At 47.2% G+C, this 23,868-nt stretch overlaps 1 protein-coding gene across 1 annotated transcript; it reads right to left on the bottom strand.

Moving 5' to 3' along the window:
* Nucleotides 1–448: 448 nt before the first annotated feature.
* Nucleotides 449–23,637, bottom strand: notch1a (notch receptor 1a; the record flags this gene model as incomplete). The annotated part of the gene is made up of 34 exons (XM_079179551.1): nt 449–2,963; nt 3,062–3,159; nt 3,269–3,416; nt 3,522–3,820; nt 3,936–4,098; nt 4,206–4,290; nt 4,423–4,636; nt 4,748–4,893; nt 5,004–5,444; nt 5,554–6,125; nt 6,244–6,356; nt 6,463–6,720; nt 6,831–6,963; nt 7,110–7,294; nt 7,755–7,908; nt 8,020–8,221; nt 8,317–8,545; nt 8,640–8,792; nt 8,884–9,003; nt 9,570–9,683; nt 9,778–9,923; nt 10,028–10,220; nt 11,478–11,588; nt 11,684–11,917; nt 12,038–12,151; nt 12,779–12,892; nt 13,039–13,224; nt 13,330–13,485; nt 13,587–13,820; nt 13,921–14,043; nt 15,073–15,411; nt 15,510–15,772; nt 22,362–22,443; nt 23,580–23,637. 34 exons carry the CDS (start codon nt 23,635–23,637, stop codon nt 1,722–1,724), a joined length of 7,422 nt encoding a protein of 2,473 aa, XP_079035677.1. The 3' UTR covers nt 449–1,721.
* Nucleotides 23,638–23,868: the final 231 nt, after the last annotated feature.

Genomic DNA, 23,868 nt, shown 5'->3' with positions numbered 1-23,868 from the left:
CTTTGGGGCTCCATGTGTAGACTGAATTCTATTTTCCAAATCAGTCAAATCTATCTATTTCTGTCTTCTTCCAAGGATCCCGCACACATCAATAAAACTGAAAATCTATTTTAACCAGTAGATTGTGTTAGCAAAGGAAACCATAAAAAGCCTGTTAGTGGTAAATGTTTTTAAGATGACATCCAGATATGTATTAAAAGTCTAAAATCTAATTAACTGGAATGATTTTTAGCAACAGCAGCGATGTTGTCCTCACTGTAGTGCTATCAGGCTGTCACCACCGGAGGGCCTCGCAGACCAACGTCTGTGGCGATAGAGTGAGTTTACTTTTCATATTAATGTAATGAGTGTTGCATTCACTTTGATAAACTACACAATGGCCACAATGTCAGCCACATCACATTTCAGAAAAGAAAATTAGAAGAAGAAAGGAAACCATTTATTTAAGCTTGTCAGCAGCTTTTATTGAATCAAGACAATTTTTACAAAACATTTTAATCAGGAAATACTTCTTTGCAAACTACAAATTTGCATGAACATGGATTTTGAATTACATCTTTTCTTTAAAAACATCTTTTATCTCTGAATTAGTTTATAAAACATGACATTTCGACACCTTGAACTACACAAAGTGCAGGTGACGTCGTTTACCACACAAACAAAAGGTCCCCATTTCTTTCACAAACGATGTTCGAAGACATGTCTTTGAAAAGAAATCTCACAAATACGTTGATTTTCTTCGGAAAAAAACAAATTCACACTGGAACTATTTCAACTGTGGCGAATGTAACATTTCAACGTTTCTACAACAGGTCTGCAATTTAACACTTAACAGGTTAAACCTAGTAACCATAATCGCTGATTTGGGATACAATATGAAAACAAGAAACAGTCCTTGCTTCATAAAGTATCACAAATCAGTAGCTCAGCACCAGCCAAGACCATTATTCAATGAAAAAACAGGCTCACGTTGATTAAGATGCATTTTCACTCATTTTGAGAAGCATCTCTCCACTCATAAGAGATATTCGTTCTGTGCTTTAAGGTCTCTGTTTCCTTCGCTCAGTTACTCTCTTTATCATTTTTGCCACTAAGGCACAGTGTAGGAAGCAACATCATGAAAGGTGTGACTTATATATATATATATATTTGATCATCATCTAACAGACTCAGTGATAAGACTTAGTGAAATGTAGTTCAGTAACAAAACCGGTGTCATTTAGAAGGACAAAAGAGGTTAAAATATAATTAATTAATACTGAACATTTTTAAAATAATCTATAAAAGTTGAAAATAAAATATGTACAAACATAAAGCAATGCAAATCCCGAAAATAAAAATTTGTGAAGACCAAAAGAATTAAAATAAATCCAGTGAATATAGCAACACGAGACACAAATAAATAGCCAGTGTACACATCTAGGAGTCTTCTTTCTGATATACACTCCTTTCAAACAGTTTCTAATCTTCTCATACATAACGGAACAAAAAAATAAAAAAGCATAAATATAAAAGCATCTTCTTTATATGTCAGGTAAAAAAAAAAAAAAAGCACATCAATAAATACAAATAACTAAAACTGTTCTTATCGTTAGTATCAAAACTGATAATAGAAAAGGAGCATCTTCAGTCTTGAGACAGGTTTGTCACTCTCTTCCTCTATGGACTCTCTTTGTATATATTTTTTTCCCAGTAAAGAGTTCTTTCCATGTTACAAGTCTCTACTTAAACTGGTCTGGGATCAGATTCATCTGCGAATGGATGCTTGTAGGCGGGCTTGAGATGCCTTCCGACCAATCGGACATGTTGGAATGTGGGGACGAGCTGGACCATTGGTCAGGGGAGCCGGGGGAGGGAGTTAGAAACGGGTGGTCAGGTACCTGTAGCTGGTGGTTAGGTGTGTTGTCCATGGGGCCAGAATAGCTATGCTGGGAGGGAGGGGTGAGGAACTGGTTGCCGAGGATCTGCGTCTCCTGTGGCATGACGGTGTGGATGGGCATGGAGCGGCCGTTGTTCTGCTGCATGTCTGAGCCGTTCAGCTCGACGTTTGGGAAGCTCTGGTTGAGGGACTGGCCAGCTGTGGTGGAGTTAGAGTTTTGGTGCTGGAGCTGCCGCGAATGAGCCTGCTGCATCATGTGTGCGGACGAGCCGAGGTGGCTGGTCTGCAGATTCTGGTAGCCCATGATCTGAGACAGGGTGGCAGTGCTGACGCCGTGCAGAGCACCCATCATGCTGTGGGATATGGATGGCGCCTGGGTGAAGCCTCCTTGCTGGCCTACACCTGGGTGCATCCTGGAGATCCAGTCACACTGGCCTCTGCTGGAGGTTGTGCCCTGACTGCCGGGGCTGGACACAGGCATGTGGGAGAGACGGGGAGGGTTATGGTCAAAAGACATACGGCCCATATCCTTACCCATGCTCATCTGGCCCATGTGGTCTCCATTGCCTTGTAGGTGATTTAGTGACATAGGTGGGGACTGCTGGAAGGGGGATGTCATGGGAGGAGAGGCCACATCGGACAGGTAGCCATGCGGTGACTCGAGGGAATCAACCGGGGAGAGGACAGCTGACGTGTCTAGCAAGTTACCCTTTCCATCCAGGGACTTTTTCTTCTTCATTCTATTATCTTTGCCCCCGTCCTTCCCTCCTTTGCCGCCGGCGCTGAGTTTGCGAACCTTCTTGACGGACAGCGTGGGCTTGAGGTTGCTAAGGTAGTCATTGGGGGAGCAGAGAGGCGGCGAGAGGCTGGAGGTGCTTAGGGGGCCGCTGTGAAGCCCGGGACTCCTAACCACATTGTACTCATCCAGAAGGCGGGCGATGTCATGGTGCATGCGTTCCTGGGCGATGTCTCTGGGCAGCTGGTCGAGATGGTCGGTGATCTCGCGATTGGCAAAGTGTTCCAGAAGAACCTTGGCTGTCTCGAAGCTTCCTTCGCGGGCTGCAAGGAAGATTGGTGTCTCCTCCTAAAAGGCAAAAGAAAAAAACCCACTTAATACACTACTGTCATTGTAACTGTGTCAATACTTCTCATATTGCACCATCACAGTCACATTTCAAATACCTTGTTGTCTTGCATGTCTTTGTTGGCACCATTCTTTAGCAGCACCATAGCAGCCTCCACATTGTTTACTGCCGCGGCCCAGTGAAGAGCTGATTTACCTGCAGAGAGAGAGTAAACACAGTGAGGGTTGATTATCATAACAGCTCAGCACACTGGGAGGGATCTTTACGGACTGTGGAGATGATGAGTTGATAAAACGTTAGCTACCAGAATCATCGGTGGCGTTGGCATCGGCGTGGCAGTTGATAAGCTCTTCCACCATGCCCTCCACCGCCAATCGGGCTGCCAGAATCAGCGGTGTCGTTCCGTCGTGCATGCGGGCGTCAAGATCGGTGGCGCGGTTTCGGATTAAAATCTGCAAGGACACAGACTTGTTTAGTTAAGTTCTTCTAAGCTGCTGAACTCGTTCAGAAATCAAAAGCCAGGAGAGATATAAGACTCCTGCGGAGGAAGAGGTTACCTGGAACACTCCCTGCGCATCTGCAGCCACAGCAGCGTGAAGCGGAGTGCGGCCCATGTTGTCCTGAACGTTGGCATCGGCACTGGACTCAAGGAGGCGTTTTGCAGCGTCAGAGCGGGCGTAGCGAGCGGCCAGGTGGAGGGCAGTCTCGCCTGTGCGGTCAGTCTGATTGTGGAGGTTGGCGCCTTGGTAGATGAAGTCAGAGATGATTTCTGCCGAGGGATCCTCTTCCTCTTCGCTGTTACCAGTCTCCAGTCCTCCACCGCTGCAGGACGCAATCATCAGGGGAGTGAAACCATCTGAAAGAGGAACGGAGAAGATTATAATTAGTTCCCAGTCATGTGTTTGACAGTGTTCATGGAATATTTTTTTTTCATGATATTCTGTAAATCCTCCAATAACAAGTGTACACACCTGGTCCCCTGACGTTCACATCCATGCAATCATTCTCTATTTCTCCCTGAGGAGGCGTTGGAGCAATGGACGCAATACGCAGGTCAGCTGCATCCAGATGCTGCTGTGTCCATTTCCTGTGGTCAGTACGGTCGCTCAAATCCAACATGGCCTGCTCCTCTAACTGAAACACACACCAATCATCATAACGTCAGCATGAGTAGCACACGTGAAAACGATTGAGGATGGTAAAACACTGTTTATTTAGACTAGACAAGGCTTTTCTCTTACCCTGAAGCGCCTGCAGTCTGGATCCTGATCATCCCATTCGTTTTGATTGTCATCCATAAGATTGATGTCAGAGTTTTTCATAGGCCTGTTTGAAAGAGGAGGCAGGTTAGTTACATGATAAAGTACACTGCTGCCAGTCAAGGCTAAGAAAACACTCAGCTGCAGGTAAACTTTACAGCATTGCAGCTTCCATATTACACTTTCAAAGTCTTCTTACCTCAATCCAACAGAATCCTCTCCCAACGGCTCTCTGCGTTTCTTTTTGCTGGGCTCAGATGTTTTAAAACCTTCGGGAAACCAAAGCTGGCCGTGCTCTCGTCGCCTCTTGCGAGACACCAGAACACCGAGGCAGATGAAACCCAAAGCAGCCAAGCCCAGGAAGACTACGTACATGGGGTAGAGCTCTGAGCTGTCGGGAGTGGGTCTCACACCTGGAAAGAAGTCAAAGTCACGGCGTGTTACTTGGATTTCAACTTGGTGACGATTTTAAATATTACATGTTGAATTTATATATACAAGAGAGCTGGAAATGAGTTACATACTGGTGACAGCTTCAATGTAGGGAACATTGAGATTCCCGCTAGTGGCCAGCGCTCCAAGGAATGCGGCTACATCTGTGGCGCTCTGGAAGCATTCAGTAGACTGCTGGTAACACTGACGGTTGTCAATCTCCAGGTACACCACAGACCTACAGGCAGAAATGGGTGGAAACATTAACATTCAACACTTCTGTAATCGAAATACAAATTATGATAGATATGTTCTGCAGATGAAGCGTAACGTCTTCGTGGTGCCTACCCTTTGACTTGCGCTGGATCCAGCTCTCTGCGTTTGCGAGGGCTGACCATGGTGGACACGCTTTCCTTCACTTGACCCATAACATTGGCGGGCATTGAAGCCCACTCGGGCCAGCCGTCTGCGGAGCGCTTCAGCACGTTATGTTTGACGAGGTCCTGTTCGTTGCCATAGTAAGGGAAGATCATTGGTTCTCCTTTGGCGTCACGGCGGAACACCACGTTGGTGTGGAGAACGCTGCTGAGCTCTCTGAGGAACACCGAAGAGCCATTTTTAAGCTGTTCGGGGGCAATATGGACCACCAGGACTAAGTGCCCGTCTGCGAGCTTCTCTGGCATGTTGTTGGCGCAGTCCAGGCCGTCCCATTCACATTCTGCGTTGTTGCAGCCCTGGTCACAGTGACCGTCAGCGTAGTGGTCTTTACAGTACTGGTCATACAGCGGGCTGGAAGGAAAGTAGGATATTGGGTTGGCGTTCTGATATGCAATTATATGACAAATCCCAAAAATATTTCTACGACACACAAGCATTTCAATCTTTTTTCTACACTTACTTGCATTGTCCTTCCTGTCCCTGACAATCGAAGCCATCATAGAGACACCCAGGGCTGTTGCACTGGCCATCACACTTCCCATCGTTAAAGTAGCGCCAGCACTGCAAGGCCGCGGAGCAGTTTTGCCACGGGTCATCAAAATTAAGCGAGCAGTCGCCTCCATCCCAGCCGCAGGCGTGGTTGTTGCACAGCGAGTCGCAGATATGGTTCCCGGCCCACTCGTCACACTGAGCAATCTCGCAGCTCACCTCCACTTCCGGAGGTGGGGTGATGTCCCGGCCAAAACCTCCAACGAAGGAATAGTCCAGGATGTGGCACAGCAGGCCGTTGAAATTGCTGGGGCAGCTGCACTGGAAGAAAGGCGCGTCTGGGGTGGTCTGGCACGTGCCGCCATTGTAGCAGGGGTTGGAGATGCAGAGGCTGTCGGTGGGGGTCTGGCACTCCGGCCCAGTGAAGGTTGGTGGACACAAGCAGCGTGGGCCTAGGTGGCCCGACACACACGTACCTCCATTCCTGCAATTCAGACTCCCGCAGGAACGGGAATCATACTCGCAAGAGGAGCCGGTGAAGCCCTAGAGGGACAGAAACAAACAGAGGTTAAGATCATTGTGATATACTTGATGGACAAAAGGATGGTAAAAGTATCTCAAAAGAGCCAGTGGTCTGAGTGGATCACACAGCTGTACTCACAGGTGGACATTTGCAGATGAAACCATGAGGCGTGTTACTGGCAACAGCACACGTCCCTCCATTTTTGCAGGGTCTTCCTTTACAGCCATCAAACACTTTGTCACAACGCTGACCTGGAGAACAGAAGCAAAATGTACGTGTCACCGCTTGTACACCATTTAAACACTGCACACAGGAACATTGCAGTCTTGTTAGGTGCTGCCGGATGCACATCAGTACCTGTATATCCAGTGCGGCATTCGCAGCGGTAGCTGTTGGTGAGCTGAACGCAGTTGTAAGACCCTCTGGGGTCACAGGGGTCTGACAGACACTCGTTGACGTCACCTTCACAGCGCTCTCCTACGTAGCCTGCTGGGCACACACACTGGTACCCTCCGATGCGGTCCACACACTTGCCATTATTAAAGCACTTGGGCTCGTTGGTCAGTGGGTCGCTGGAGGGGGTGCAGTCATCCAAATTGATCTCACAGTGGACACCTACGGGAGACGGAATGGCGCGTTACAAAATATTTATATTGTCATTTTTGTGGTCAATTTGATTGTTTTTGGCAATGAATGACTTTTGAATGTGCCATGCGGGTGTATACCTTGTGTTCCTCTGGGACACGAGCACTTGTATGTGTTGATGAGGTCGATGCATGTGCCCCCATTCTGACAGGGCTGTGACTGACATTCGTTGATCTCTTTGGAGCAGTTTACACCGTGGTAGCCGGGGACACACTGAGAGAGAGAAAATAATTCATTGAAGGACGTTTTTGTCATTTATTTATTTTCTATGGTCACATTTTGTACAGTTACTCTCAACAATAATCACCAATTGTATCTACAGACTTCCATGTGATTAATTCCAATCTGTATCAACCTACCTCACAGCTGTAGCCCCCCAGATAATCAGTGCAGGCGGCTCCGTTCTGGCAAGGGTTTGGTGAGCACTCGTCCACTTGTTCCTGGCAGTAACTCCCGGTGTAGCCGGCCTGGCAGCGACAGTAATGTGTGTTTCCGGCATCCAGACACTGGCCTGAGTTCCTGCACAGATGAGCCACCTCCACCCCTGAAACCAATGAGGACGGTGTTACAGAACACACACAAACCACACACACAGGACTGTAGATCCTGCCTTCGAGTCAGGAAACGGGCAGGAAACATCAGTGCAGACCCTTCACACCCTGGACACAAACCCCTCTAGAGGGCGCTATGGAACAATGTACTCCAAAACAACCAGACCACAGGCCACAGGCCTTTACTGTGATGAACAGTTAGATAAGTCATTAGCTTCCTATAACCCTGTAACAACAAAATATCTACTGCTGCCGTTATAGATTATAATTGTATATTTTTAATGCATTAATTGGCTTTTAAATATGTACATCATCCTCTGTCACTATCAAAATAAATCCTATTTCTGTGTAAGTACATTCCCTGCGTGTGCATGCATACTTGGCCAAACAATCCTGATTCTAATTAAACATATTTAATGTAAAAAAACATCAATGTGATGTTTGTTATCTCACCTTGCTGTTTGGCTGCAACCTCACAAGACACACTGGGGATGTCACAATAGAGACCAGTCCATCCAGTCTGACACTGGCAGGTGTAAGACGCTCCCTGCTGCCAGCATGAACCTCCATTTTTACAGGGGGATGAATCGCACCAGCGCACAAGAATCTAACAGGGAATCAAAGACAGAAAATACTTAGTAAACTGTATAAATGGGGGTCTCTGCATGAAACAACCACAGGGCCTAACACAATTAGCTTGACAAAAGATGATTTCTACCTGGCAATTGACTCCTATGTAGCCATGAGGACAGGTGCACATGTATGTCCCATAACTGTCAAGGCAAGATCCTCCATTGAGACACGGTTTGGAGTCACACTCATTGATATCATATTGGCAGTAGCTGCCAGTGAATCCAGGTAGACACAGGCAGGTGAACGCATTGATTCCATCCACACAGGTGCCACCATTGAAGCAAGAGCTGAAGAGACACGGGACAACAAATGTTAAAACCTTATAAGACTTGCTTTGGGCAGGTTAAATAAGCACAGGCAACTTTTTGACAAGGCGAGCTACCTGTCAGTGCAGTCGTTGGTGTTGACCTCACAGTTGATGCCACTGAAGCCGGGCGTGCAGGTGCAGGTGTAGCTGTTGACACAATCGGTGCAGTTGGCGCCATTTCTACAGGGGTTACTTTCACACTCGTTTATGTCCTGCTCACATCTGCCGCCACGAAACCCGGGCAGACAGGTGCACGTGAAAGTGTTGATGCCATCGCGGCACAGACCTCCGTTACTGCAGGGATCTGAAACACAGAAAAGAGATAATCAAATAACCGTTTTCCAGTTTTGTATAGTAGACAACATGAGAACTTACAGTGGTGGAAATGTGTTCCTTACTTGGTTTGCAGTCATCAGTGTCTGTCTCACACTTCTGGCCAGTGTAACCTGACTGGCACTTGCACTGGTAAGCACCCATAGTGTTATGGCAGACAGCGCCGTTGCGGCATGGGCTCTTCACACATTCGTTGATGTCGATCTCACATGTTTGACCTTGAGGGGAAGAGAAAGATAGTTAAAGAAAACGTAACCACATTGTCCAGTGGGTGAATAGATTAATGGCCAGGTAGGAATGGATAGATACCTTGCCATCCTTCAGGGCAGATACAGGAGAAGCTCTGGTAGTCTTCAGCTTCCTTACACACTCCACCGTTTTTACAGGGTCTGGGGCTGCAGGGTGCCAGCAGGATCTCACAGTTTTCACCTGGTGGCAGAGAAAACATAAACATCAGTGTTTGCATTGCGCTGCTGATAAGGAGCAACTGCTTCAGACTTTAATATTGAAGTCACAAAATGTATTTTAAAATCCCCGTAAAAGATTTCATTTAGAGCAGTGAAATACATTTTTGAATCCCAGTTTCTATCCCACTTCCTTATCCATTTCCATGACGACTTTGGCAAACAGGAAGGGCCTTCCTGTTTCCTGCAATTGTGTGATCACAGACAGGAAACAGGACGCGGCGGAAGTGGGAATAGGGCTCCAGTTCTACGGCTTATATTAGCTGTGTTATTCCAAAACACACACACACACACATACACATATACTGTTATCCCTGCAAAGCAGACAGGCAGATCTTTCCACACAGACATGCCAAAAACAGACATCCCAGTTTGTGGCCATTGGGCGATGTTTTCTAAAACAACACGAGATAGGACTGGATAAGCCTTCTGAGTGGAACGCGGAAGATTTTCTTTACATTTTCAGACCTGTGCAAACAGCTGACAAAAAGAAACAATCCAGGTAAAAGTGTGAAAAATAAGACGTCATACCAGTGTAGGGCAGCAAACAGTTGCACTTGTATCCAGCCACATCATCGATGCAGGTGCCCTGGTTGAGGCAGGGGTTGGAGGCACACTCGTTGATGTTAGTTTGGCAGTTAGGTCCTACAGTGGCGGGATTAGAGAACACACTTGGGTTAGATATGGGCTAACAGGGCACACACACATGCTGTAAGAGAGCAAAAGGGTTATAACTGACCAGTGAAGCCAGCTCTGCATGTGCAGTGGTATCCGCTGGTCATGTCCTTGCAGGTTCCCCCGTTCATGCACGGGTTGGACTCACACTCGTTGTTATTGAAGTCACAGTTGGGGCCGCTCCACCCAGAGTCGCAGGTACATTTGTATCTTCAATGCAAACAAAATGTCAGTGATGTTTTATTTAATTCACTGAGTTTTATTTGTGCCTCTATTTTGCTGCTCATTCATCTTAAATTTGGATGTGTGCTCACCCATTGATGAGGTCCCGGCATCGGCCGTGGATGCAGGGGTTGCTGCCACACTCGTCCACCTGAGACAAACAAGTGGCGTCGTTGTAGCCCTCTGGACACATGCAGGTAAAGCTGTTGATGCCATCCACGCAAGTGCCCCCGTTGTGACAGGGGTTGATGGCGCAATCATCGATGTTGATGTTACACATTGTTCCTGAAGAGCAATGAGATACGATTTTAGTACAATGCAGCATATATACTTTTTGAAAGATGTGAAATGATAAATATCGACATGGCCGTTGTGAATGCACCACAGCTGGACATTCTGCTCTCTGGTGTGGTACTCTTTGAGGTTTTTTAAGCTGCTCGCTTAGGTGCTCTGTGTGGCTTTTGGACAATAGAGATAACCAACACTAAACACTCCCTAAACATTCAACAGGCAGACGCTGCGGCAGCTCCAATGTGTGCCTAGCCTGGCGGCCCCTGGAGGCCCTTTTGCCTCTCCTCCATTGATTGAATGGGGCCCAGTTGAATAGGCAGAAGGAGGGTTTCAGCTGGATCTGAGAGGGGGAGGTGCTGCCAGGAGGTGATGGGGGGGGGGGGGGGGGGGGAGGCTGCAGCTTCTCTCCCTATTCAGACACACCACCCCCCATCCAGGGAGAACTAACTTCACCAAGGGCTGTTTACAGGGGACAGAAGGCCAGAGCCATTTCACACACGGCCGAGTAACAATTAAAACCCCCTTCTGATCCCCGAGCCAGCTCCCTCCTCCTCTGCTCTTCATCAATCAAGAGGGGAGGGCCCAACTGCCCGATCTTCAGTTACAATAGTCCTCTGTCCCTCTGTCCCTCAGTCCCGCCATTGCCCTCCACACTCACCCCGTCAGCACAAAAAGATGGAGGGGAGGAAGAGGAGGAGGAGGGATGCACAGAAGCCTGCACACACACACTTGTTCCCCCTTGCCCCCTTTCTAGCATAATCACCATTCAGAACCGGCTCCGTTGGGCCATGAAAGGGAGGAAGAGCTTTCCACTAGACTTTGTCACTAAAGTTTTATATATACGAGTTCATTACAGGTGGATATGTGCCAGTGAAGTAAGTGAGGAGAAAGCACTTCAATCTGAGATATTTATGGGATCCGTCATGCAGTTACACACTGCTAAACATCAGATATGTGATTAAAGGCCAGGCTCTTTTCCTTTTAAAGTATCAACTTACAGACTCTTTCCCGGCTCAACGTCACAGCCTTTTCAAATGGCAAACAAAGTTAGCGCTTTGTGTGTGTTTTGTGTGTGTGTGTATCAGGTTGGGGACTGTGTTCCTTTCTCCAACCCCCCACCCCCACCCCATCCCACACAGGCAATCCTACACCATTGTTCCGCAGGAGACCCGCCAGCCACCTGTCCTACCTGCCCCTCCCAAAGCTCAGGGGACCACCCCCCTGCACCTGTAAACTCCTCCCAGTGCTCACCTGTGTAGCCGGGTTCACATGCACACTCGTAGCCGTTGATTTTGTCGATGCACCTCCCGTAGTCGCAGGGTTTGCTCTTGCAGTCGTCCAGGTTTACCTCACAATTGAAACCTGTACATTGGGGCAAAGGTTAGCAACGAATTTGAGGAAAATCGCAACATTTTTTACTGCAAGGATGTGTTAAAAGTTGATGTCTAAAGTCTCACCTGCTGTGCCTTTGGGGCAAGCACAAATATATGTGTTCTCCCTGTCCTGGCAAGTGCCACCATTCTTGCAGGGCTGGCTTAGGCACTCATTGATGTTGGTCTCACACAAGCGGCCAGTGTAGCCAGGGCGGCAGTAGCAGGTGAAGGAGGCTAGGCCGTCCTTGCAGGTGCCATAATGGCAGGGGTCAGAGTAGCACTCGTTGATGTCAGTCTCACAGTGCTGCCCCGTGTAACCTGGACAGGAAAACAGAGTAGGTATTAAAAAGAATGATGGCAATGTTCATTTGGAGAGAACCTACACAAATTGGAAGACATTTTCAAGCTAATTCAGGAAAAAAATATTGTTTGTTTTACCTTCAGCACATTCGCAGGTGTACTTGTTGGGACCATCAGTACACTTAGCTCCATTCTTGCAGGGTGTGCTGGCACACTCGTCAATGTCCACCTGACACAGACTCCCCGAAAAACCTGCATATGCATTAAACAAAATACAGAATTAAACTTTTTATTAGATTATTGTTTAAATGTGCAAAAATCTTAGCTCTTATATTCGGTATATCAGGGCTACAGTGTGCATAATGCCACAATGGAGAACAGAAAAAAACTAATTTGCATCTGAAGTAGGTCTGCAGGACACTGAAGGTCCTTATGAACCATTCCACAACACTCCCCCCCCCCCCCTCCTCGGCTCTTACTGTGCAGTGAAATCTTTCTTTCAAAACACAACACAATGGCCTCAAGCTCACCGGCAACAAACCAATCCCCGCCCTCCCCCAATTTTGGCGCTAAGCTTTAACACAAACTCTCATGCCCGCCAAATATGCTAATGTTTCGGCAACCTGATCCGGTCCTCTTCACCCACAAACCTCAGTGGCACTATTAGAGGGCGTAAATCATTTACTTTCAGATTTATTCAATCTGTGATCCATATATGGCGTGATTTACTCATTGACAAATTAGTTAATGATCCACTCTTTTATAGCCTCTTCTCTGCTCCCATTGTCTCACCAAAAAAAGAGGCCGAAAGGATCCAAAAACCTAATTATTTTACTCCATTATCTCTATCATCTTTCACATTCCCTGATAAGTTCTCACCTTTCGGGCACTCGCAATGGAAGGAGTTGATCTTGTCGACGCACTTGCCATTGTTGAGACACGGTTGGCTGGCACACTCATCTGTGTTGATGTGGCAGAACACACCCTCGTATCCTGAAAATTGTCATGAGGAGAAACGAGTTATTAGTCAAATCTTGTTTTCTTTTCTTACCCTCGTCCCGGCGTTTGATAAAAATTACAAAGATCTGTGCGTTTGACTTTCCCCTTTTCCCTCTCCATGCAACATAAACCTTTCTGACCTGGCATACAGATGCAGTGGAACCCTCCAATCTGATCCAGGCAGGTGGCATCGTTATGGCAAGGATTAGACATGCACTCATTGACGTCCATCTCGCAACGAGGTCCTTCGTATCCTTGAAGACACTTGCACTGGAAAGAGCCTTTGGTGTTGAGGCAGCGACCGCCGTGTTCACAGGGGTTGGCACCTACAACATTAAAATATGCAAGTTGTCATGCATATGTGTGGTAATTTATGCATATTAATTCCTAAACTATACCAGAAAAAAGAATCAGTTGACTCCATGACTTACCGAGGGAGCACTCGTCGATGTCCAGGTTGCAGGCTGACCCAGTATAACCTGGTGGACAGGTGCAGATCGCCTTGCCATTGACTGGGTTGGTGTCACAGTTGGAACCCTTTTGACACGGATTGCTGATGCAGGCGTCATCAAGGTGGCACAGCAGACCTGTAAGCACCACGAAAAAAAAACAGATTTGAATCAACTCTGCATCATCTATCTTTAATCACTTCATTATGATCTGCGTGCACAGCCGCGGAAAGTCGTACCTGTGCGTCCATGAGGACACTCGCAGAAGAAGGAGGCTACGCGGTCGTGGCAGGTGGCGCCGTGGTAACAAGCCGCGCTGGCACAGTCGTCGATGTTCTCGCTGCAGTCGTCACCCGTCCACCCGTTGACGCAGACGCAGTGGTAGCTGCCGTGAGTGTCATGGCACGTTCCTCCGTTCTGGCATGCGTTGGGCATCAACTCACACTCGTCCACATTTTCTGTGCAGTATTGACCTGAAAGAGTTGAAAAGGGGGGGAAAGAAGGGAGGTAAGTACAGTGTGAGGGGAAGTTTATAAATGTTTTCTTGTGGTTATTCTCAAAGCAAATAATCACCTGTGTAATGAGGTGGGCACCGGCAGTTGTAGGTGTTCACACCATCCACACACATGCCACCATTCAGGCAGTTGTGGCCTGGACAGTCATCGATGTTATGCTCACAGTGCTGACCTGTGAAACCTGGAGAGAACAAAGACAAAAAGAGACACAATGTGAAAAAGTGGCGAGTAACAAAAACACGGAAAACGGAATGGCAACATTTGCTTTTAGTTAATAATAAGATCAACTCTTCCTATTGTTATCACTGGGCAGATAAGAGAAAAACAAGCTCTCTGTATCCTCATGGCAGATTGTTTTAATGCTCTACAGATGACAGAGCAACTTGCGTCCTCCTCCAACATCAAAGGCTTGAGTGTGTGTTTTACAGCCACGATAGTCTGATAAACTATCAACCCGCAGCTCTGCAGGTGCCCGTGCAGCTCCGCTATCTAGCCGCATTCCAGCACGGACACCCACGAGAGACGCGCAGCATGGGTTAAACTTTAACACACAGCCGCACACAATATCCCTCATTCATCTGCATATCCAAACAACTCGCTCTCTACGAGTGGTCATGAGCACACAGTCACACAATAAAACAGAGAAACAGAAATGTGCTTAGTACGATGTGGTTTGGTGGGGAAAAAAATTCTTCACAGCTGCAGTCCTGCCTCTAACAGCAGAAACCACAATTGCTCAAAATCAACCAAAGTTTTACACAACACTGCAACGGCTTTGGGTGCCAACACAATAAAGAGCAGACCGGCTGTATGTAACTGAAAAACAAGCTATCTGTGTGTGTGTGTGTGTGTGACCTCATGAATAGGGAGGGTGTGTATATCTATACGTTTATCTTTATGTGTGCACCCCTGAAGTTGTGGGGGCTTGCTGACTATCAGCAGGAAACGTCTGTGTGACTGCATCCTGCCAGTGGAGGCTGGCAGAGAGAGAGATGGGAGGGGGTGAGGGGAAGGGGGGACAACTAGAGACTATTCATTCCACTCAGTCAGATTTTACTACAACAGCAGGTTGCTTTTTTAGGTCAACTCGTGTAATAGGAAAACAAAAGTGTGTGTTTTGTTGCTGCCCTTTTGTGCAACTCCATATGTCAACAGAAGAAAAAAAAAACGATTGTTCAGCTTATTTATGTGACGGTGCATGTTTTGTTACCTGGAAGGCAGCTACAATCAAAGATGGTGTCTCCCTTCTGCACACATGTGCCTCCGTTCTGGCACGGTGAGGGGCTGCATGGCATGTAGGGTGTCTCACAGTGTTGGCCAGTGTACTCTTGAGGGCAGCGGCAGTTGTACGAGCCCACCTCGTTCACACACACACCGCCGTTGTGACACGGCGAGGGACTCTGAGCGCACTCGTTGACGTCTTGCTTGCAGGTTTGACCGTGGAAGGCTGGCGGGCAGGTGCAGATGTAGGTGGAATCGAAGGCCGAGCATTGGCCGCTGTTTGCGCACGGATTGGACGCGCATGGGTTGGCAAGCTGGCAGGTTTTACCTTAAAAACAAACAAAAAAACGACAAGAGAGCTTCATTAGTCATTTTGCTTCTTGGTGAAATGATGAGAAAGGGAGGGAGAACAGTGTATCTACATACCTGACCACCCAGGTGGGCAGCGGCAGCGGAAGGTAGTGAGGGTAATGAGATCACATGTTCCTCCGTTGCGACAGGGGGAGCTCATGCAGGCGTGGTTGGTGGGGGTCAGGCATAGCCGGTCGGTGAAACCCAGGCGGCACACGCACCGGAAATCAAAGGTGTTGCCATGAGAAACAGCGCGGCAATCGCCGCTGTTGCGGCAGGGTGAAGGGCTGCAGGGGCTCGGATACTGGCACCGATTGCCTACGTAGTCACTGGGACACCTGGGGATTAGACAGTGTTGATTAGAAAACAAGGATCGTTTTTTTGGTTTAATTCATGGGATTAATTATCTAAACAGCAGGGGAATGAGGGCAGGAGGGAGCAGTGGAGAGGGACTAAAAGTTTTCCCGCCCAGAAAAAAAGTCCCACTGCAGCGGGACAGGGACGGCGTGTTGTTCTAGTGTGTCTCTCTGGATTAGACTCCCTCAGAACCTTGAAAACACATTCTGCTGGGACAACAGACGCCCCTAAATAGTCCAGCCGAAGCAGCCAGTTCCCATCTAACTTTCGCCCTCACGCTGTCCACACTCATCCTGAATGCCTGTAGAGATCAAGGGGACTGTGCCGGCTCTGGATGTCCTACATGAAGCGCTGCATTCAGGGCCCTAAGCCCCTGGTTACTTTCCTCCCATCCAGACTAAGGATGGATGCTGCTACAGTCACATAGCTCAAACAGGCGGAAGTGAAGACATAGAAACTCGGGACAGAACCTGGACAAAGATGAGGGCCTCTGGTTTTGCAGTGTCTGGGTGATAATATGAAGTTTTCATCAAAAAAACAAATTACAAGGAATTCACTGATTTATAAACAAACCACTCACACATCATCTGGTGTGCAGCTTGTACATAAATCCTATCTGTCACATGTAGGAGCATTTAAAGTCAAACAAAAAAGTGTTTATGTTTGAATTGGGGCTTGTGTGGGAGTGTGTAGTTGCACATATGAGCGCGCGGGTGTTTATGTGTAAGGGAGGGCATCTGTTGGCCTACGAGTATCTCCACAGGGAGCAGGTGCGCATGTTAATGAAGGCAGCTGTTGGACAGGGCTCCTCCTCCTCCTCCCCCCTTATCCCTCCTCCCTCCCTCCCCTCTGTCCCCTTGTCAGATGGGGGTGCCGACAAGCCAACCTCGTCTCCAGGGACATAAAGAACCCATGTGAAGTCAGCTGTTGCAACTTCTGTCTCTTCACCCCCCTCCCCAACCCCCCGACCACCACCACGCTTATTCTTAATTCCTCTCGTCCTTACCTGTTCCTCTTTTGATTTCATTTTTGTAAACACTATAACACTATTACTGAAACTTCTTGCCCTCCAGTCTTCTCTCCCTGTCTCTGCTTCGACTCACATTCAGCTTTTCATTGCTCTGTTTTCTCGTTTCTCTCCCGTGTGGACTTTTTACAACTCCCAGCAGTTTGCTTTTTACAGCGCTCTCCTTATGTCACATGAGACTGCTGAAAACATTCTTGTTGACTTAGTTTGATGAGACCAATCAGGGAGATTTTAACAGTGCCATGAGCCCCACAGGGAGCCCAGACAGTTGCAATTGGCAGAAGATTGTAAAAGCATTTGGGGTTGCTTTGAAGTTTCCCTGCTTCCCATTTCACTTTACCATGAAAGCACATTGAATAATCACTACGGGAATTCACTGTCTTCATATAAAATCCTCAATCGTTTTTTGTATATTGAAACAGATGTTATTAATGGTGTGTGTGTGTGTGTGTGTGTTTGTCATCCCACGCTAACTATCTGTAATAGATCCTCTTTGTCCTGAAGTCAGTCCAGTCTGAGCTAAAGATCCACCCACACGCTGTACACACCACGGCAACAGGTCTCTCCCAGCGATGCAATGTCCCCTCAGGCCGGAGCAGATGCTTCCCCGACCTCTGACCCTGAACACTTTTGTGACTGTGGGACGGCCTCTTTGCCTTCTCTCCCCTCTCTCTTCTTTCCCCGCTGGGACTGATCAACCATCTGCCACTCTGGGGTGACTTTATCCTCCGACACAAAACCAGCCCCACTGTGCGCTGGAAATGCCACCGCTGTGGAATATGTTATGTAAATGGATGAGGGCGGCATACAGTGATTATGTGCAAAGAGTCGTATGCTCTTGGTTTTTCCTTTCATGATGTTTGTGAAAGTACAACATCATCAGCTCTTTTCTCACTTCTCATTCTCACACTCATCGCCCTCATTTTCTCTTGAAGTGGCTATTTGTTTCAGCCTGTTTCTCCTCATTCATTTTAGTTAGCTGATGTTCCCTTGGATGTGTCTAATCATTAGCCAAGGTCTGAGCCCCCCCCGGGTCCACATCTGTTAGCAAGACCAAGAACCGAACAGTGAGGCTCTGCTAGATGAAATGAGAAATGTACTGGGCCTGGAAGGCTCTGGACTCCCACCGCACATTACTGGGATCAGTGGGTTTGATACTGCAGTAGGAGGAATAATAGCTGTACGTACAGTGATGTGAGGGGGAAATGGATTCTTATCAAAAGTCCGCCTGTCTCTCAAAGTATACTCAAGTAAAAAACGTCAGAGGCTCATGAAGAGATCATTTTAATGGTGGTAAGCTATTTTCTGTCTCGCTCTCTAAAAGGAGTGAAGTGGGAAGATTTATGAGGGTCAGCCTGAACACCTGCTCGACTAATGACTGCAAGATCACTTTCACGCCCAAAATACCAATTAACAAACACTTCAACAGTGTCTGTGTGTGTGTGTGTGTGTGTGTGAGTGAGACCTTGTTCTACTGGTGGCCGATTTATGGAGACGTCCCACCTCACAGTCAAACACGGAAAAAAGCACCTGCCTGCCAATCCACCTCTTACGATGGTTATCAGTGACACATCTGCTTAAGCACCTCAGGTCACCATTAATCAGGTCGGTACATGACATGTAACCACAACATCCTCGGTTTGGAGCTGAACTGGGACCTTGTCTCTCGCAGCAGATTTTACATTTGGGATAATTAGCTGATAGCATGCCCTCTCATGGATGTAATTACAACACAGATAGGGAAGAAGGCACGCACATACACGCATCCAACCCGTTAAGCCCATTGCCCCATGCCCTGTTGTGCAACACTGACCTGCCAGAGGAGTTGGTGTCTCTACATTTGACAGCCTGTGCTGGTGCATGTGAACTTTCGGCACTCACTAGAGTCAAATAGCCTCTTATCTCTGCGCTGTGACAGCACAGCTTTGATCGCCCCGCTCTGAGGATATCCAGACTCACAGGATCCCGGTCACTGCCCAGTCTACTCTACTCTGAGCTCTGAGGCTCCGCCGACACTAAATGTGGTGAGATATATACGCCTGTGTGATGAAGGTTTTCTCCACAGTAGCTTTTGGAGGATTGGAGGAGACTGAAACTCAAAAACACTGCTTCTCACCAACTTCACTCACTGCTTTATCAGGGGGGGGGCCGGGGGCATTGGCATCTAGGGAATGGACCCAACCAAGGGAGTGGCAGCCTCGGAGCTTAAAACCCAATAAAAAGCCCACACCAACAGGCACACTTGACCCAGCCATGCACCTGATTCGCTTAAGCCCACATGGAGCTGAGCCTTAACAGAGACCTGCTCGGTAATCCTATAGGAGGACAAATGAAGAGCAACATTCCTTCTTGTGGGAGAGTGGAACATCTTTTAAGTGGTGCTGGACTCGCTCTAGACACTCTTTACGGGTGAGACATTTTATCATCAATATGCAATAACAAACACTTCTGTGCAAGGTCAGCGAGGTCCGACTACACCAACCACCACAAGACTTTCAATTTTCTGAGTCGGGTCTATTTTTGTCAGACGTCTTGCAGTATTTGAGACATGTAGCGAGACAGTTCAGGGTTTATTATTAACGGTCAGCTCAGACCAAAACAGTGTCTATTTCAGCAAAGCAGTATCGCCAGTCAGTCAGTCGTGCAAAGGCGGGGTTGAGGGGCAACAACCTTTTAACCTCGCTATGCCCCCATCACTGTCTCACAAATGGAAACTAAATTTGACTCGCTGTGTGCTTACATGTTTTTAAGCTGCACACTACAAGACGACTACAGCTGCATGGGAAACAGGAAGCCCCAGACCTTCAGATAACCTTTTACTTCACAGAATCATGACCGAGTACTTCCCCATTACGGACGCTCGTTGTTTCTGTGTGTCTCATTCAACCACAAACCTAAGTTCACTTCTTAGTCTAGACCTGATTCCGACCCTCCCCAGCCTGTTTTCTTGTGACGAATTAATCTGTGGAGTAAATATGATTTTCAGAATATAAGCAAAGCGGCCATCAAGAGAAGTAGAGTTGCACGAGTTAGGAGAAACAGATGAAAAGACGAGAGGAATAAGTTGATGTCCTCAATCAAACAAACTAAATGTATTTTCCCCATCCAAGTTTTAAGAATTAAAATGATAGAAAGCAATAACAAGTTTGTTGACACTGTGGTTCCCCCCTCACATGCTGTTTGTCTCATCTGTATGGCAATGCTTTTTTTTGTGGTTTCAAAATAATGACCGCTATAATTCATAAAATGAAGGCATTACAATCGGCCTCTGTTAGCTATTTGCCAGACTGCCTGAAAACTTTTTTCACATTTTCCTTTGCTGCTGCTCTCTGCCTTTGCCCAGATACAGGTCAGCCCAATCAACCTCAAGGAGATAAAGACGCAGTAATCGAATAAACAGGACAAAGCAACTCCTTGTTTTTGGGATGATCTGGATACTAAAGCTTTAAATTAAGGGTGACAAATTTGAGAACCATGGACAGAAAACATCCTTTCTGTATCCTCAGAATACCACGTCTGCCTCAACACGATCGTAATCCCAGTACGTCTGTAAGACATCTGATTACCATAGTTTACACCAAGCCTAACCTTGTTCTCTATGCTAGCATGTGATTTCACTCACTGCTCTCATACTCGTGGGAACTGTGCTCGAAGAGGATTTAAATCTAACTTACCACTCAAATCTATGTCACCACATGCTGCAGAAAATCTCAACACACAGGCATGATTTACCGGTGACTTCAAGAACTGCAGATGTGGGTTTAAACGCCTTTTGACCTTCCATTCAGCATGGAACTTCTTAACCTCACAATGACTGCAAACCTAGTTTGTGTTGCTGCTTTCACTGTGTTATCACATTGCCAGCCTCCTCTTCTTCTTTTTAACCAGCGTGCCAACATCAGTTTCTCCACGTGGACTTTCCTCTTATGTCACCACACAATTTCTAAATGAACTTGCCAGTTAATGTGGCAGACAATTCAAACAGTGATGATAAAAGCACAAGTCGGACCATCCCTTGGTATAGAGGGCTACACTCTGACCCTTGAGCGCCGACTGAATCTCCCATCCGCACGCTGTGACTGATGGCTGCTTGGCTTGGCAGGGATGAATGATTAATGAGAGGAAAAGCCAGGAGGAAGAGAGAGCGAGGGTGGATGAAGTGATGCTATTTATCCTGTCTGTTTATATTTGGGCTGAGCAGTGATGGAGACCACAATAACAGCTTTGTGGAGGAGGAGGAGGATGGAGGGACAGTTTCTGTGTGCACACGTGCAGTGGTCTGTGCGTGTGTGCGGAGTGTGCAGATTAGATATCGTGAATCGGTGGCCCTAGGCTAGCAGCGTGGGCTCCTCAATAGCTCCCCCTTGTCCCTGCAGACCAGAGAAGCGCCTGCCATGACCACATGCCCTGAGGGTAAACCAGGCCACCCCTGAGCTTCTTTACAAATAGATATAAATGATGCCACAAATGGAAAACAAAATCCAAAAATCTGAGTTAAAAAAAAAATCCTTTCTGTCTGGGCCGACAAGGAATAAACCTAAAAATGTGATCCACTTTAGTTTTCTAGCACAATAAAATAAAAGGTGAATCATGGAGCTCACACATAAGTCCGCTAAAGGGGATGCATATCAAGCACCTCACCCACAAACTATTAACATCAATCCATACCCTAAACAAATAGCCCACAATCTGCCTCTCTGTCTGTTCCCACTTGTTTGCCTTCAAATTTCTGCACTTTATTCCAATTAATCTCACTCTCTTGACATCCAATCCAATTACATTTCACAGCCATCTGGCTTTCTAATGGAGATCACAAGCGGGGTAAGGTGGGGGGTGGAAGGGTGTTTGTCCATTCTGGAGGCAGGAGACAAGCAGGCTTTTGGAGGGGGGTTACGGCAGGGGTTTGGTGTGCGTCGTGGTGTTTGGGGTGGCTGTGGCATGATGGGAAGCCCCACTCAGATTAGTCACACAGCATTATTCTGACTGCAGGACAATGGGTGACGGGCGGCGGGCGAGCCCCAGCTGTCGCCCATGAAAGGGCAGAAAAACAAGATTTAGGACTGGACGCGTCCTCTCACTTTGCTGGTGAAGGGGTCTTGCATTCATTAACGAGCCTACTGGATTGAGGGGGGTGGGCTTTTGTCCAGCTACCCTTCTCTTACCTCTCTGGAACTGCATTCACTTTTTTTATTTCTTCACTTCTTAAACTCTTTTCTTTTCAGGGAATGTGTGCAGCCTCACGGAGCAATGTGGCTCATGGAGCGGTACAGGAGCACACCAGCCCAGAAGAAACTCAAGGGCCCCTGGTTGCTGGGCACGGGGCCCGCTCAAAGGCTGGAATGAAAGGGGGAATATGTGGCCCCTTTTCTTTCCAACCAAAAAAAGCACTTTCAAGTACCAAAATTACACTACACTGCACTTCTAAGACGGCACAAATTTCACACACACAGCACAAAAAAAGAAAACAGGAAACGCTGATGAGTGGCTGTCTGCGTTTCAACATCTGGTGCATCATGTTGCTGCTTAGTCGCCCTTTTACTTACTTGCATTCTCCATTTCCATTTGAGGTGCCTTCACACCTTCCTCCATTCAGGCATGACTCAGTGGGCAGGGAGCATTTTAGACCTGTTGAGTGCATGAAAAATATTAAAAACACATCCTGAACTCACAAGGCAAACAGCATATGTGAAAGCTCTACTGTTAAACTAGCTGTTAGGATTAACAGGGATTAGGCAGAGTTGGAATTATTGTCAGCGAGACATTTAATACATCTTTATTCACAGGGCTTTTTTTTTTAAACATCCTACTCTTTAATTGATTTGTTTCACAGTTGTCCGTGGGGGATATTGGGAAGCCTGCCTGTGGACACCGGTGAGGCCAGAGCGCGTGGTGCGTGGCTTTTTTTTGGGGGGGGGGGGCACGCTTTTGCGGGGAAAGCGCAGCAGCTGCGGGGCTCAGATGCGGAACAAAAGAAATCAGAGTCCAGCACGAGCCATAAAACACTCTCCTCAGGCATTGTTTACCGGCAGACGGGAATAACAGCACCTCCTCCACCCCCCCGCCCTCCACCCGGCACTCACAACACTCTCCCACACATGCAGACAAAAGGTGCCCCCCCTCCCCCTTGTACCCCCCCCACCGCGTCCCCCGACCTCAACACACGCACCCGCTTCTATTATCCCCCATGTTATTTAAAACCGGCTCTCAGAACAATTTAAGGCCTACATCCAAATAGTTGTTGAAAGTATATCTAATTAAAAAGGTAGCAGCAAGACAAAACTGCCGATACAATTAAAGGTTTGGTGCACATAGTAAGTTATGTAAAACATGAATTGCTGCATTAGAAGTGCCGTTGCACTAGCATGCCTGATGTGCAGAACAAATAAACATGTAACTTGTGTAAAACAGCTTTAACAAGCGGACTCTGGGGGAGTCAGCAGCCCAGCGCGCCGGAGCGTTTGGCTCCTGCACCTTGTAGCGAATTCATTCCCACGACCAAGAGACGCTCTTAAAGGAAACTCAGTAAAAGTTACTAAAGGGATTGACTAGATTTCATCAGTTTCTATTATCAAACTTATACTTGAATAGCAGTTAAAATCAGACAGTGAGCTCGGGATCAAATACACACAGCTATACCGTTTACTAACTTCTTCAAAGTTTAATTTGAATTCCTCTCGGTTCCTTGCTGACCCTCGGTCGCGCTCTGCAGCCTGTATCTTGGCTCTCTGCAGCACATCTTTTACAGGCATGTTTTCTCTTACCTTGTGAGATGACGATTGCAGGAATCAGAAATGTTAGTTTCACAAAGAAACGATACATTCCTCCTGTTCAACTTCACAGATGTCGTTGACTCCCACGTAGGGTTCGCATAGATCCACAGTTTGGTACACTCCAGGTGCTGGCTTGAAATAAATATCCCTCTGCAAAAAAGGTAAATCCAACGGTGAGAGCGGAAAGGTCTTCAAGAGGGGCTCATAGATGTTAACCTGGTGCTTTCCGAGTTCTCAATGAAATCTATGGGTAACTCTACAAGTTCCTCCCACTCCTCCT

This window comes from Pholis gunnellus (assembly GCF_910591455.1).
Source record: "Pholis gunnellus genome assembly, chromosome: 18".
Classification (NCBI taxonomy): domain Eukaryota; kingdom Metazoa; phylum Chordata; class Actinopteri; order Perciformes; family Pholidae; genus Pholis; species Pholis gunnellus.
This window is presented reverse-complemented; position numbering and strand designations above follow the sequence as displayed.